Source organism: Sorghum bicolor, chromosome 7 (genome assembly GCF_000003195.3).
Source record: "Sorghum bicolor cultivar BTx623 chromosome 7, Sorghum_bicolor_NCBIv3, whole genome shotgun sequence".
Lineage (NCBI taxonomy): Eukaryota > Viridiplantae > Streptophyta > Magnoliopsida > Poales > Poaceae > Sorghum > Sorghum bicolor.
This window is the reverse complement of record NC_012876.2, coordinates 8,108,352-8,123,002: the sequence shown is the minus strand read 5'-3', so window position 1 is coordinate 8,123,002 and position 14,651 is coordinate 8,108,352. Positions and strand designations below refer to the sequence as shown.

Genomic DNA, 14,651 nt, shown 5'->3' with positions numbered 1-14,651 from the left:
ACGTGGCATGTGTAAGGAAAATGGCACCTAACTAGAGTCATTAAGTGATTTAGGTGAATGAGTGACAATATGATCATTTGGACTATTGTGTGCTACTATACAAGGTTTTAGTTCAATGGATGCCAGGATGAACTGAGATAAGGCAACGTGAAGACCAAGTGATCAACAACTAAGGACAAGGACTTGCTTTAAAGACCTTACAAGACATATAAGAAGTTCCAAGCATCATGTAGTCTAAGCCCAGACGAGAAGACGCGAAAAAGTCAACTCAACACACACCGTAGATAGGCATTGTAAAAGTTAGGCCTTGTTCAGTTTGCAAAAAATTTCAAGATTCTCTGTCACATCAAATTTTTGGACGCATGCATGAAGTATTAAATATAGATAAAATAAATAACTAATTATACAGTTTGCCAGTAATTTGCGAGATGAATCTTTTAAACCTAGTTAGTTTATAATTGAACAATAATTACCAAATACAAACGAAAGTGCTATAGTAGCCAAAGCCAAAATTTTTCATCAACTGGCCTTAGGCCTTGTTTAGTTCCAAAAAATTTTGCAAAATAGGAATAGTGTCACTTTCGTTTGTATTTGACAAATATTATCCAAACATGTACTAACTAGACTCAAAAGATTCGTTTCGTCAATTTCGGCCAAACTGTGCAATTAGTTTTTATTTTCGTCTATATTTAATACTTCATGCATGCGTCTAAAGATTTGATGTGACGGGGAATCTGAAAAATTTTGTAAAATTTTCTAGGAAGTAAACAAGGCCTTAGGTAATGCCTAGAGAGGAGAACCGAAAGAAAGGCACAATGTACAGGCACTAGAAAAAAATCGGTGAGGGATCGAAGGCTAAGCATTAAAGCTTCACCAAGACCACGTCACTAGATGGTAGAATAATTCCAACAGCTTCTCTTGTTTTATTTTTGGGAATGGGGGAGTTAGTTGTGTTTTAGGTGTAGCTAGAGCCAAAGTCAAAACTATTTCTTTCGATGCTACAGTAGTCTATGCTGAAAGCTATGACTGATACTGATTTGTTGTGAGAAAAAAATACTACTTTATGCTAAAAGATAGTGCTGATAAGTTTAAACATAGGTTGTGAAAAAACAATGTTCTTTGCATTGGGCACCCGGGGCGAGCAAATCTTTTTATCCCAAATTTTTTGTGGGCCAGCCAAATTTCAGCCTTTAACCAAAGGCCAGCTGAAGTAAGTACATGGTTTGGTTTGGTCACGAACGAAACAGCCCGATGTCTACACGGCCCAATGCCTGAAAGCCCACTCGCTCGGTTCGAAAATGAAAATGGCATGAACCAGCCACCGCATCACTCTTCTTTTCTCTACCTCATTTCAATCCATTCTTCCTGTGAGTTCGATCCATTAAAAGGTCTTAATATAGCTAGAAAGGGTGAATAGCCTAATAAAATTTCTATAAACTTACTAAAGTAAGAAGTTAGTAAATAACAAAGCGAAATTTTTTGTTGTAGCTCTAATTGAGCATTTGTAAGCCACATATCCTAACAATTTTAGTTAGTAAGGTCATTAGACACACAAAAACTATGTAACTACAAGCTACACTAGTAAACTAAGCTACACAAGACAAAACTAACAACTAAAGCTAATTAACTACTTTGCGAAAATATAAATAAAGAGAATGTGGTCTTTATACCGCCGTGTAGGGGATGAGCCAATCACCAAGATACGAACCAATGAATCACTAGGAGAATATCAATCAATCACAATTGAGACACATAATTTTTCTTCCGAGGTTCACGTGCTTGTTGGCACGCTAGTCCCCGGAATGTCGACCAACACTTGGTGTGGTTCGACGGCTAAGAGGTGTAGCACGAACCTCGTCCACGCAATTAGACACCGTCACCCACAAGTGAGGTAACTCAATAACACAAGCAATTTACTAAAATTGCCTTTAGAGCTCCACCGGAGAAGGCACAAGAACCCCTCACAATCATCGAGAGATAGCCATGAACAATCACCAACTCGTGCCAATGCTCCTCGCTGCTCGAAGTCGTCTAGGTGTCGACAACCACCAAGAGTAACAAGAACTCCACAAGCACAACGATCCTCAAGTGCCACTAGATGCAATCACTCATGCAAATACATTTGGAATCACTCTCAATCTCACAAAGATGATGAATCTATGAAGGAGAGTTTATTCCTCGTCTACGCAGAGTTTGTGTCACCTCTCCGGAAGACACATATTTGCGTTTCCCCTCGGCTGCTAGGCATAATGGGTAGTTCGTTTGGGTCTTCCATTGGAAGATGGATTTGGTGACGCAAAACACTGTTCGTGATGTATTTTGCGTTTTGGGATGGTTGTTCGAGACAGTCTAAATGTTGTGGTGTTCTGGTCTAGTGGACGGATTATCTACGCATAATACCATCAGATAACTTTGTTTCTCGATCGTAAACTACTATTAAAACCGATATGTATTTAAGATCATGGCACGTGTTGTGCCATGTTCAGTCTTTTGAATGTTGTGCTTGCCTTGACAATCAGCTATGTTGTCAAAGAGAAATTTCAAGCTCATTTCTAACTGTATGTAAATATGAGCAAACTTTCTTGCCTTGCAAATGTTGATATAAGATTTACCTATGCAGCTGTGGTCTTGTTTCCATGACAATGGGTCAATGGATAGGTAGAGATGTATATAATCATAGGTATCCAAATTTAGCTGTGCATTGTGGTGCCTCCACAGTTCACACAGTTTGTCTATACTGTGTTATCATGCTCCGTTCGATGCGTTCTTTTCTGCACAGCTGACTTTAGGTGCAATTATTTTTAAATCCTTGAATATGGAAGAAGCAAATGTGACCATATGGAACTGACCAAACATACAAGTACAAAACCATTTTGATTTCCTATCGTCAAACAAAATTTTCAGAGTTTAGAAAAAAAAATCAAGTTAAAAACATGTTCATCAAGAGCCTTCATGAGCTGTCAGAACAAACTCTCCAAAACAAAATTAAGCGCTGAACCTTCTTACGTTCTTCAAAGATATATATGGCACATCTCACCCAAAACTGGTCCGCCAAGTACAGCAAAACCAACTGTTGGTTTTTGAAGTTTTGTATATATTTCAGCCTTTCATGTACTGTGCAATTAACTTAAAAACTAATATTGTTCATATGTTCCATGCTGAATGATGCAACAAAACAAGTTATTACAAACCATTGCCAGTTAGACTTCTGTCATGCATTATACTGAGAAGGCAAGATGCAGATAAGGTCGGAAGGGCTCTTCAGTTTTTATTGAACCAGTGAAAAGGCTGGAGGAGCTGTTTAAGCACAGAAAAAAAGACTAATTAACCATAATATCAGATGTATATATGAAATATAACAAAAAGGAAGACAAAACTCATAACCCATAATATCTGGAACCGTCCTGTTCATAACTCATTTTATTATTATACTCCCTCTATCTACGAAGAATGCAATTCTCACTTTTGAGAAAGTCAAATAATTTGAAGTTTGACTAAAGTTACATAAAAAGTTACTAACATTTATGTTATAAAATAAATACCATTAAATTAATTGTGAAATAGATGTTTATTGTAAACATAGTTAGAGACATAAATGTTAATACTATTTACTATAAACTTAGTCAAAGTTATGCTAGTTTGACTGGCACAACTCCCATGGTTATATTCTTGTGGACGGAGGGAGTATAATTCAACGATGGTGCTATACTTGGGTACGAGACAATTCAGTGTGCCTATAGGGACTGTAATATGGGTATGGAGTGGGTATGAGGCTAAGCATATCAAGGAGAATGGCATGTGTCTTAATTATTTCTAGCACATTAAACAGGAACACAGAGGAATCGCAAGAAACCAATTGAAACTTCATGCGGCATTCAAAATGAAAGGAGTATTTTTTAGATGAACTAAGACAGTGTTTGGTTGCTGGGATTTGGTGGGATGGGATGGGATGGACCTCTTTCTTTGCCTGTTTGGTTCAGAGTCACGGAGGGATAGAGACGTCCCACTTAAGAATATTCACAGCATATGCCCGTGACTCCTGTCCCTCCAAATCAAGGGGACAGGGGCAGCCCAGGTGGGACGGTGCTGGCTGTGCGCATGAGGGGAGGAAGGAGAGGCCGCTGCCTGCCCGTGGGAGCAAGATTGGGGCTCCGGTGGGCGGGCGCAGGGGCGGGGCAGCGCTCCAGGCGTCCGGGGTCGAGGCAGGTCTCAAGGCAGGCGTTCTGATTTGGGATTATCCAGACTTCTTTTTCCAATTGAAATATTAGGCCTTTGTCTCTGTTTCCATGTTGAGAATTATTTTGCAGATAAAGATGAGAAGATATCAAAGTGGCTTAGTAACCGTCTTTGGAGAACAAAATGTTCTAAAGATCTAGTTAGCAACTGATCCACCAGGAGCATGTAAAGAAAGGAAAAAAGCATCACTGATTATTATTTCAAGAATACGATGAGCTATAATTCATGTGCCACATTATTGACATCGAGAAGCTTATACTATGTACTATAAATGAAAGGTTCAAACATAAGCCTGCTTATCTTTCTTTTTTGGAACTGCCAGTGTGCACAATTTCTCAATCTTTCCAAGAGTAGCTAGGATTTCAATAAATTGGGTTAAAAATACAGTGTATCTGAGCTAAGTCCCATGCACTTGGGTATTGCACCAAGAAATGTGCAATTGTCATTTCATGTCTTGTATTATGGTGGTATATGTGTATGTACAACACATATACTTCTACGGTGCTAAATAGTGGACAAAAATTAAAGAAGACATGAAGAAGATGGCAGGCTTACCTTGCTGTGCATTAAGCAGGCATGTTTATGTTTCCACCAACTTCGTCAGAAATTATTTCTGTTTACCAAGAATAGGAACATTATACTAGTTACAGGTATTTTGTATCTGTCTACTGTAAATGAAAGAGATCAGCAGTAAGTTGAAATATGAGGAGTTGTGCTTGTACGATACCTGAAGATTTGATCCAATCCTGGGTACAGATGAGGGCCTCAATTAGTTCAGGGCTCAGCTTCCGATTGAAAAGGCTCGTCCGTTCATCAGTTTCATCAAATGCAGATTCGGCAGAGACCGCAGATCCAGGAATCGCTAAGATGTCGCGAGCCAGCCTGGAAAGAGCTGGATATGTTGAAGCATTTTCCTTCCACCATTTCAAAATATCAAAATTGGCATTTTGAGGAATAAGCTCTCCTTCAAGGTATCTAATGACTTCTCCCAGTTCCACATGTGCTGCTTGCTCAATGTAATTTTGACTTGCGTCATGTACTGGTATGCTACCATGTGTATCCAACTGTAAATCGTTGGTTCTCTCATCAAAGTTCTCATCATTTTGTTGATCAACATGACAAGAGTACTGAAGAAAGAGCTCATACAGCTTTCCTCGCACTTCAGAGATATACCTTTTGGCATGACTACCAAAGGCTTCCTTAAAGCAAACAAGAAACCTTATTTTATATCTGGGATCGAGAACAACAGCTAATGATAGCCATAGGTACCATTTCCTCCAAAGCTGGTCAAACTTTAGCTTCATTTCTTCAATATTAAAAACTTGGTCAATGTTTTCCTTTGTAGATGAACGGAGCAGAGCCATCTTCAAGTTCCAAATTGCGTGAAATTGTGAATTCAAGGTCCCATTGCGACGTCTTGAAACCACTTTTATTGCATGGTAAATCGACCTTACAAGGTCACAGAAGTTCTCTGCTGCCTTTAGCTGTGCAAAAGATGGCTTAGCTGGATAAGATTCGGAATCTATCAGCTGAGGATTTGGCATCTCATTGTTAAACTGCAAAGCAGCTTCCAATGAATGGAAAGTTAAGTACCATCTCTGCGAACCGAAAGAAGGTCGGCTTATTTGCAGGCGTGACAGGATTTCTTTGTATTTATCCCTACACAGTGGGGTGCATGTCATGTACTGAAACCACATCTTACTTGTTCTTAGGATATATTCCTTGATCTCATAGCCAAAAAGGTCATTTAGGGCATCTGTTATGCAAGGGAGATTTAACAGCTTACATTTGGCAAGAAGATAGTTCTGTCCAGTAAGATTCTTCTCCAGAGCTGGCACAGAAGCATCACATAATGACTTGGATGATGAAATTCCTAGAAGCTTCCACTCAAGCTTCCAATTTTGTACTACCTCTTTCACTATTTCTATTTCGACTGCTCTCACATTCCCATTAAAGATATAATAGTACGATTTCAAAAAGGGAAACATGCTAGCATAATACTCAGCATCAGAGTCTTCACACCCTGTAAAGCAACATCTAATGATTTTCCTATTCAAGTTCCATTCTTTATCAATGAAGTGCACCATCAAAAAGATGACGCACTTAAGTTCAAGAGAACTGCCAGCAACTGTCAGAAAAACTCCACCAGGTGCAAGTTCTATTTCCTCCTGAAGCTTAAGCTTTTCAGTCTGAAAAATACTGAGAAACTTCTCTTCAATAGCAGCTGGCGATACCATATCATTAGTAGGACTGATGCCAGCCCAAAACTGCCTAAAAATTGTGCTGCTTGTAAATGGAGAGGAGAAAAGGTTGGACACTAAAACCTTGATGAGCAATTCAAGAGACTTGTTTTGATCTAAATTCAAATTCTTCTGAACAGATGAATTAGGATGTGAAAATGGCCGTTGCAGCTGCACCCGACCTGTTGAAGGTCGTCCAGGACAGGACTGCAGATGTCGTTTCAGATGGCTTGTTCCTCCTGTAGTTTTTGCACTAAGGGAACTTTCACAATGTTTACAGACTGCTGCTTGAAGTTTTCCGTCTCTAAAAATTTTTGTAAATTCCTCCCACACTTTGGACTTCGGTCTTCTTTTTTTTTCACCGGTGTCAGAGAAATTGCATTATGAATACCAGTTAGTGTAAGGTTCAGAAGAAAATTCGCTAATTATGTATTAGGAATCAGAGTTATGAAAGCAACGAAATGTATGCAGTTAGATCAGTAACTAATGTTTTCTTAAAAAAAATCAGTAACTAATGTTAAGCATATCAAGGTCCATAGCCCTTATATATTCTAGGCCTATATGGCCCATGAGCAACTCTATATATATTGTTGCCATACCTAAGGGACTAGACAGACTCAGGCATCAAAGGTTAGTAACATGATGTCAGAATAAGGTTTAGGGATCAAATTAGGGCTAATCTAATCCCTAATTACCCAAGATCCAAAAAAAGTTTAGCCAGCAACACGACCTTCGCTGGCCATCCGCTGCCTGTCGCGGCCCTTTTCTGCTCTTCACGCCGCCAGTTGCTGCCCCACCATAGATCGGCCCACCGTCGTCCACTTTAGGCCTGTCTTCATCATCCACGGGGCCGTCGTGACATCCCTGCGCGGGGCTGTCTTCATCACGTATCAAACCGTGTTCTTCATCCACCTGCCTTCATCACACATATGCACAGCTATCCACCCACCTGACCACACGGCTTTCCGCCCGCCCATATGAATTTGAGAGCTCTATTTTGAGGGCCACTGCTGGAGTGCAGCCTAGAAAATAGAGCCCTCAAAAGTGGGGGTGGCTCAAATAAAAAGTAGGGGCCTTGCTCTAAGGGCTGCCGTTGGAATTGCTCTAAGGGACTAGACAAGCAGAATCGAAGGTTAGTAGCAACTAACACAATGTTAATTTTAAATTGAACCACAAAAAAAACCGGGTTTTCAATTTTAGTATTCAAAAACTTTTGGCCATACCCAAAAATTGTGAAATTTTGCTGTTTTTTTAGAATTCAACAAGTGATATAATTTTCTAAAAACTTTAGATGTAAACAAGCCACATCTATTGAGTTGAAGAATATGCAACATAAACAATAGGAAATATGAATCTAGAGTCATAAATCATGCATTCGTATAATACAAAAATTCAGATTTTCCTTTTGGCCTCCCCAAAAATTATCAAATTTTGTGAAATTCAGTGAAATTTTGAACCCTAGAAATACGATTCATGCCAAGACCAAGACAAAGTACGATACAGGTTATAGAGTAAATCCAATACAATATGGCTCTTGCCACCTACTGTTGTGTTTGGTTGGGTGGCCAACCCAGTCTAGCTCCCTAGAGCCAATTTTGACCTGTTTGGTTGCTTGGAAGTGGGTTGGGCCTGGCTGGGGCTAGCCATCCGTACAGAGATAGCCTGGCCAGGGTTGAATGCCCAAATCGGTCGTTCTTGTGGAGCCTAGCCCGAACCAGCTCTCGGTAGGTCACCTCCCGGTGTCGTGCGCTCCAGCGGGGAGGACGATGTGGTGACGACAGCCACCACGCGTGCGGTGAAGATTGAGGCTGTCGTCGACCGCCCTTTAGCCGGTGCTCCCGAGGCCGCCGCTCTCGCCTTGAGGTACGCCTCACGGACACATAGAAGTCGCCGCGGGCAGCGAGGAGTGCAGCCAATGGTTCCGGCTGTGGAGGAACGCCATGGCCAGATCCATGTCGTCTACGAGCAGCTTCAGGCAGAGGAGTTGCAGGAGGTGCGCGCGCTCGAGGCCGCCGAGTAGAGTTGCTGCGAGTACGAGTATGACAAGAGCGTGCTGCTGACGGCGGAGCGGGGGAGGAAGAAGATGAAGCCCAGAGCGGGGACAATGAGCGCGTGGATCCTCAATGGGGACGACATCCGCAGCCGCAGAGCACACCCACACCCCAGATCCGGCATGTTCTGCTCTGTTCGCTTGGATTGGGTTCCTTTTCTAACTGACTGACTCTTTTTTTTAAAACGCAGGAGAGTTGTGTTTCATTGTATTAAAGAGAAAAGGCGATCTTCAACATGATCCTCACTCATACGGGGACCAAATATGAGTGAGGCAAATTACAGACTCAAAACTTTTCCACAAAGGTCACACACGACTCACTGCCCTAGGTTGCAACTTGCAACAGTAAGTCCTAACCCCTACAGTTTCTTTGCACCAGCCAAGCACCATAAGCCGTGCTCATCCTTCAGTTCACACAAAATTGTGTTAACTGAAGGAGAAGCCCCCTGAATGTGAATGTGATCCAACTTCGGCTGATGGTGTGTGGCATTAATTTGTTCTTTAGACTAAGCAGCCAGCAGTAACTACTAAGTACTCCCTCCATCGTCCCAAATTATAAGACGTTTGATTTTTTACCCCAAGTTTGACCACTTGTCTTATTCAAAAAATTTGTGCAAACATAGTCAAATTTAAGTCATTCTTGAAGAACTTTAATTAATAAACCAAGCCACAATAAAAAAAAGTGATATTTTGCACAAATTATTGAATAAGACAAGTGGTCAAGCTTGATATAAAAAAAGTCAAACGTCTTATAATTTGGGATGGATTGAGTAATTACTATTGTGAAAGTGCTGATGTCAAACTGTTCAGTAAGTGGGCATCCACAATGGTGGTAGCTACGTAGCTAGATGACGTGGATGTGAGAGACAAAAGCAAAGACTATTTTATACATATGTACTATTGGACCCACATGCTACTTTCTCAAATTTTTGGACTACGTGAAATAGATAGGTTATTTGCTCGTTGCTAGTGACTACTCTCTCTCCTACTTTTTGCCTGTCCACGTCAGAATAGTTAGCCAAATAGCTAGTGGTTGAAGACGCCCTTAGGGTATAGACCAACCTCTGTGTTGTTATCTGAGTATAGCTTTGTTCTTCTGACTAAGCACAGTGATGGAGTATGTCAGTCAACACTCAGTACTAGGAGTTGTGTTAGCATTGAAAAATTCAGAGATCAAATTATGTTGTCAGGAATTACATTCTTGTGGTCAGTCAGCACTCAGTAATGTTCAGACTTCTGAAAACTGTCTTCATTACAAGAATGCCAGTAGAATGGCTTCTTGATCTGAGTTTCTCAAATTCAATTGGAGCGCATACCGAAATGAACTGCTTCTCTATACAGAACCAAACATATTTGCACAACAGATAAATCAGGAATTCAGCAGTGTCATGCTCCGAAGCTCCAAAATTTGCGTCCCGTTCTTCCTTAATGTTTCCACATTGCCTTATTATTAGTCAGCTATGCTAGCTCACCGAGGATGCCCATCACTTGTTTGTAGCACACACAACCAAACAGCCAAGGTTTGGCTTGGTGAGAGCAGGCTAAGGCTGCCCAGGCCATGTGTCAAAAATGGCATTATAAATACCAGTTAGTGTAAGGTTCAGTAGAGAATTCGCTGTCATGTGTTAGGAATCAGAGTTATGAAAACAACAAAATGTGTGCTGTTAGAACGGTGACCAAAAAATGTAAATTTAAACTGAACCACAGAAACTGCCAGGTTTTCAATTTCGGTATTCGAAAATTTTTGGCCATCCCCAAAATTCATGAAATTTTACCACAAATTTTTAGACTTCAACAAGTGACATGATTTTTTAAAATTTAGATCGAAACAAGATGTTAGCATGATTTATGACTACACATCTATTGAGTACAAAAATATTGCAACATAAATAATAGGTAATGTGAGTCTAGAGTTACATATTTACTGTAAAGCATATGCATTAGTGTAATATATAAAATTTTGGATTTTCCTTTTGGCCTCCTATGAAATTACTGAAATTAAGAAAACAGGATTCATACAGAGACCAAGACAAAGTATGATCCGGGTTACAGAGTAAATCCAATACAATATGGCCCTTTTCACTTACTGTAAAACTCTGAGCATCCTAATCAGTTTTTGTTAGCACGTATCATAGATTTTTTTAGCACCAACAACATTCGTTGATCATTAAGCTCACGCTCAGAAACACAAGTGTCAAATTCTCATATGCTTCAATTAAATGCCTTTTGCTTACTCATCACTTCATAAAGCATTAATTAAGAATGCATAATCATGGCCCCAAGGAGAGAAAATGGGAGACTTAATTAATTGCATATCAATGCCCATCAATTCTTCATTTAAAAATTTTTACTTGCACGAAAATTTTCAGTTTGGACAGATCTAGTACCCCTGCCGTTTCAAATTATGGGTCGTTTTGACTTTGTCTTATATCTTGATAGTGCATTTATTTAAACTTTGCAGAATAAGGGTTAAGGGAAATAGAAAGGTACGCTAGAAGAAGACAGAAAGAGCAGGTTTATTCAAAATCGATGCATACTTTCGGTGAGGAGTCCCGCTCCTGGTTCTCCTTTCAGCTGGAGCTACCACAGGTCTGTCGAGTGAAAGTACAGTTAACTCAGTGTCGAAAGACAAATTAAGAAATTAATTGTGACCAAGATTTCAGCTCGAGAATTTCATGAGACAGTCAGAACCTTTCCGTTGTGCTGGCACTGGCAACATGGCCATCGTCTCTTTGTTCGCCATCATCCTCTTCGTCGCTGTCACTAGAACTGCCAAGTTGTTCTTGTTCACCTCCCTCAGTCTGAGGAATTGAAGCCCCTGGTACGTACATCTCAGATGGCACATAGGCGTAGTGTTGAGAGTCTGGTATGTATCCTGTTGGAACATCTCTGGGGCAAATCTCTGATGGACGGGGGTGGTTGTGACTACCCCTGAGAACTGTCTCCAAAATCTGACCATCTGCAGATAGAACCACCGATTTCTTGACCATGCAGTTTGCCTGCGAACATTCATAGCAGATCAATCGGCCTGAACCTGAACCCAGAATCTCCTGCAGACCCGAATTCTTCCAGATGTACCCATCGTCTGCTGACCAGATTGGCATCATAACCGGTGCTGCGTTGACAGAAGAACTCAGTGGAGTAGTAGTGAACGGGCGAAACCCTTGATCGACCATACCATGCCGAGGGTGAGCTGACTGGTTCTCCATTAATCCGGAAATGCGTCGCATGTTCCCAAATTTTTAGACAACTTTCAACTATTCCTGGGCGTCGCCTGTCAAATTCATAAACCCTGCATGGATCTGATACAGATAGAATTGTGTTTCAACAATCACATGCTAAGGAAGACACACACATCTATAAATCCTACTAAAAAGGACCAAAGGCCAATAAACGTCTTTTCTTTGGAAACATTTGAGAATTGAAGCACCCAAGGAAGAGAAAAGGAATAGTACATGTTAAGAACCAAAGTGAAGCACTACGAAATCAATTGAATCTTGAAATTACAAAAGATGAGAAAACATTTTCCCCAAGCATAACAAACTATTGGGGAATTATATGCCGAGTGACAAGCAGGTAGAAGGAGCAGATCAATCACCTGTTAAGGGCTATGCAGCATGGCTTTGATCTGAGTGGTTGTTCAAGAAAGGTAAGAAGATGAATCGGGTGGCTGATGTTTATGCAGAGACGACGTTTACAGCATAACCATAACGCGTTTGGATCCGAAACAATACGACAGGGAACAATAATAATACAGAGTGTGTTGACCGACTTACCCGCAGGGAAGCGACGGCAGCGGCGGGTGTTGACTTTCTTGGGTCGGGTGACGGCGGGGTGAGGACGCTACTGGGGATTGCATACAGTGGTGCAGGTAAACATTTGTAGACGAATTTCTTCCTCCTGCCGGTTAGCCATGAACTCCCCATGCGGCAGGCTCGGGCCTCGAGCATCTGCTCCAGCTACGCCCCATCCTTCCGGCCGGGTCCAGACTTGTTGCGATGGCGGCGGAAGATGAACAGGAGAATAGCCGATAACGTTGACTTATTTGATGCAGTAGTGGTTCGGCCAAGGTCTTGTTTTGTCGAAAAAAAAAACTTTGGTCACATCGCAGCATGTAAGTATGGATAAAAAAATTAATTATATAGTTTATTTGTAATTTATATGATAATTTTTTTTAACCTAATTAGCCCTAAAGTGTCTAAATTCAAATGTTTTTTTAATCTAAACAGGGCCTAAATTCTTTGCCTCTGGTTTGGCTAGTTGATGGACAAATGCAACAGGCCCAAACAAGAAAGGCCCACACCATTAGTTCTTCGTCTAATGATTTCCCGGTGGGAAAGAAAATTATTCTATACCTCCATGAATTGTCGCGCATGCATGTAACTGAGAGCATTCATGCCAATTGCATCTCGTGCTTTTGCTGTGGAATTGTTTTAAAATGCAACATCGAGTACAATGTTTTAGGATTTTTCTAGATATATTTTTCTAGTTTTGTAGAGGTACAGATGTTAAGCTTGTAGTGATATCTTTATGAGCTCTAGATGTTTTATTTCCTATGTCTCGATCTATCTCCAGGACTTCTCAAGCGTGAAGATACGTTTCGGCTTCCATATTCCCTGCTTAAAAGAACTATATTTTATTTAGGGGTTTCCCATCTTCAAGAGCTAAGGCTCTATTTAATTTTCATCTAAAAACTTTTTGTCTTATCACATCGAATGTTCAGATACATACATGAAACATTAAATATAAATTAAAATAACTAATTACACAGTTTGCATGTATTTTTGCGAGAGAAATCTTTTAAGCCTAATTAGTCTATAATTGGATACTAATTGTTACAGTTACAAAAATACTATAATACCCAAAAACTTTTCTTTTTTGAACTAAACAAGGACTAAATCAAAATTCGAAGCTTGCAGTAACAAATATGAATATCGATTTGCCAATAAATTTTACTAAGAAACACGGAGGCCTGTTTGGATGTTAGAATCCGATCTGTTTGTCACATGAATAACTACAAACAGCTGCAAACGGTGTTCAGCTGCTTGTATCCGAAACTTGTTTCTTTCACAAAAGTTAGAAACATGGTGGTTTTGTTTAATGTAACAAACTGTATATTATCTGTGCTAACGCTACGATGCTATTTAGAAACATAAATCAACCAACAAGAAGTATAATAACTCAGCTAACAAAATAAATAAGCATAATATCTCGTTTAAAGTGAGATGCCCTACACAAAAATATCACTACATCATTTTAGTTGAATTGGCTCTCTACTACACTAATCACCAAGCAACTGGTGTGATCAGATTGGACAAATTCTGAAATCTCCATTCCTAAATCTGGAGCAAATCAAAAATATGTCTTCATATTTGGGTCTAATAAACTTACAAATTCATTAATAAAGTGCATGCTTACCTTTGTTTCAGTATTACCATATAATTCTTGTAACAATTGGTTTTGTAGTATACTCCTAGCTAGATTATAAGTGCACGCTTACAGATTCATTTACAAGATAGAGTTGAGTATATAAAGCTACCATGTTTTTATATCCTCATTTCTTATTGAAGAGTAGCCTTCATAGTTTTATATTTCCTGAAGAATAAGAAAATCAATATAATTTAGCATGATAGTGGAAACAAAATGAATCGATGCAATAGAAACATACCACTGAAGCTAATTAATGCTCTGTTCTTTTTTAAATATTTAAAAATCTTAGTTTTTGAAATGCTGAAAATATAACAAATTTTCTCTAACACATACTCTGGTCATTCAAAAAATATAAATAGGCACTTTTGAAATCTTAGCTTTTCAAAAAAAAATATAACAAGGATTTTTCTGCAAACAAGTTAATTTAGTACTTTTGAGTCAAAAAAATGTTATGTTGTTAATGATAATAAGTCCACCAATCTAAGTCTTATTTTTTGGGGGGTAATCACATGCAACAAATCTCATCTCTTGCATTTGCATAAAGGATATGAAACATGCACTTTGCAGCTTCTAAGTATCAACTCCAGCACCTTCTGGTGTTGAGCAGCGACGTCATCCATGCATGCAGTCCCTAGCTAAATCCACCATGTGGAAAAAAATAAATCTTTCATGCAAAAAGGCGCTCAAAAATCAAA

The 14,651-nt window shown here is 39.7% G+C and overlaps 1 protein-coding gene across 4 annotated transcripts; it reads right to left on the bottom strand.

The window, feature by feature from the left end:
• On the bottom strand, window positions 2,978-12,583 carry LOC110436938 (zinc finger BED domain-containing protein RICESLEEPER 1-like). 4 transcript variants are annotated; one of them, XM_021464708.1, is made up of 6 exons: window positions 12,303-12,583; window positions 11,218-11,828; window positions 11,064-11,117; window positions 4,964-6,825; window positions 4,792-4,849; window positions 2,978-3,297 (listed from the first exon to the last, which is right to left on the bottom strand). In XM_021464708.1, the coding sequence occupies exons 2-5, from the start codon at window positions 11,754-11,756 to the stop codon at window positions 4,803-4,805; spliced, it is 2,502 nt and encodes an 833-aa protein (XP_021320383.1). In that variant the 5' UTR covers window positions 11,757-11,828; window positions 12,303-12,583; the 3' UTR covers window positions 2,978-3,297; window positions 4,792-4,802. The 4 variants fall into 4 exon arrangements, with proteins under 4 accessions (XP_021320383.1, XP_021320385.1, XP_021320384.1 ...); XM_021464710.1 differs by having other exon boundaries at window positions 4,964-6,822; XM_021464709.1 differs by lacking the exon at window positions 12,303-12,583 and adding an exon at window positions 12,125-12,284.

Bases quoted from the DNA above. Each gene is read 5' to 3' on its own strand.
- LOC110436938 (XM_021464708.1), bottom strand. From the start codon at position 11,756: ATGCGACGCATTTCCGGATTAATGGAGAACCAGTCAGCTCACCCTCGG. The intron at 11,118-11,217 runs GTTCTGACTGTC...TTCACTCGACAG, and splicing joins AGTGCCAGCACAACGGAAAG to ACCTGTGGTAGCTCCAGCTG. The intron at 4,850-4,963 runs GTATCGTACAAG...CTTGGTAAACAG, and splicing joins GGATTGGATCAAATCTTCAG to AAATAATTTCTGACGAAGTT.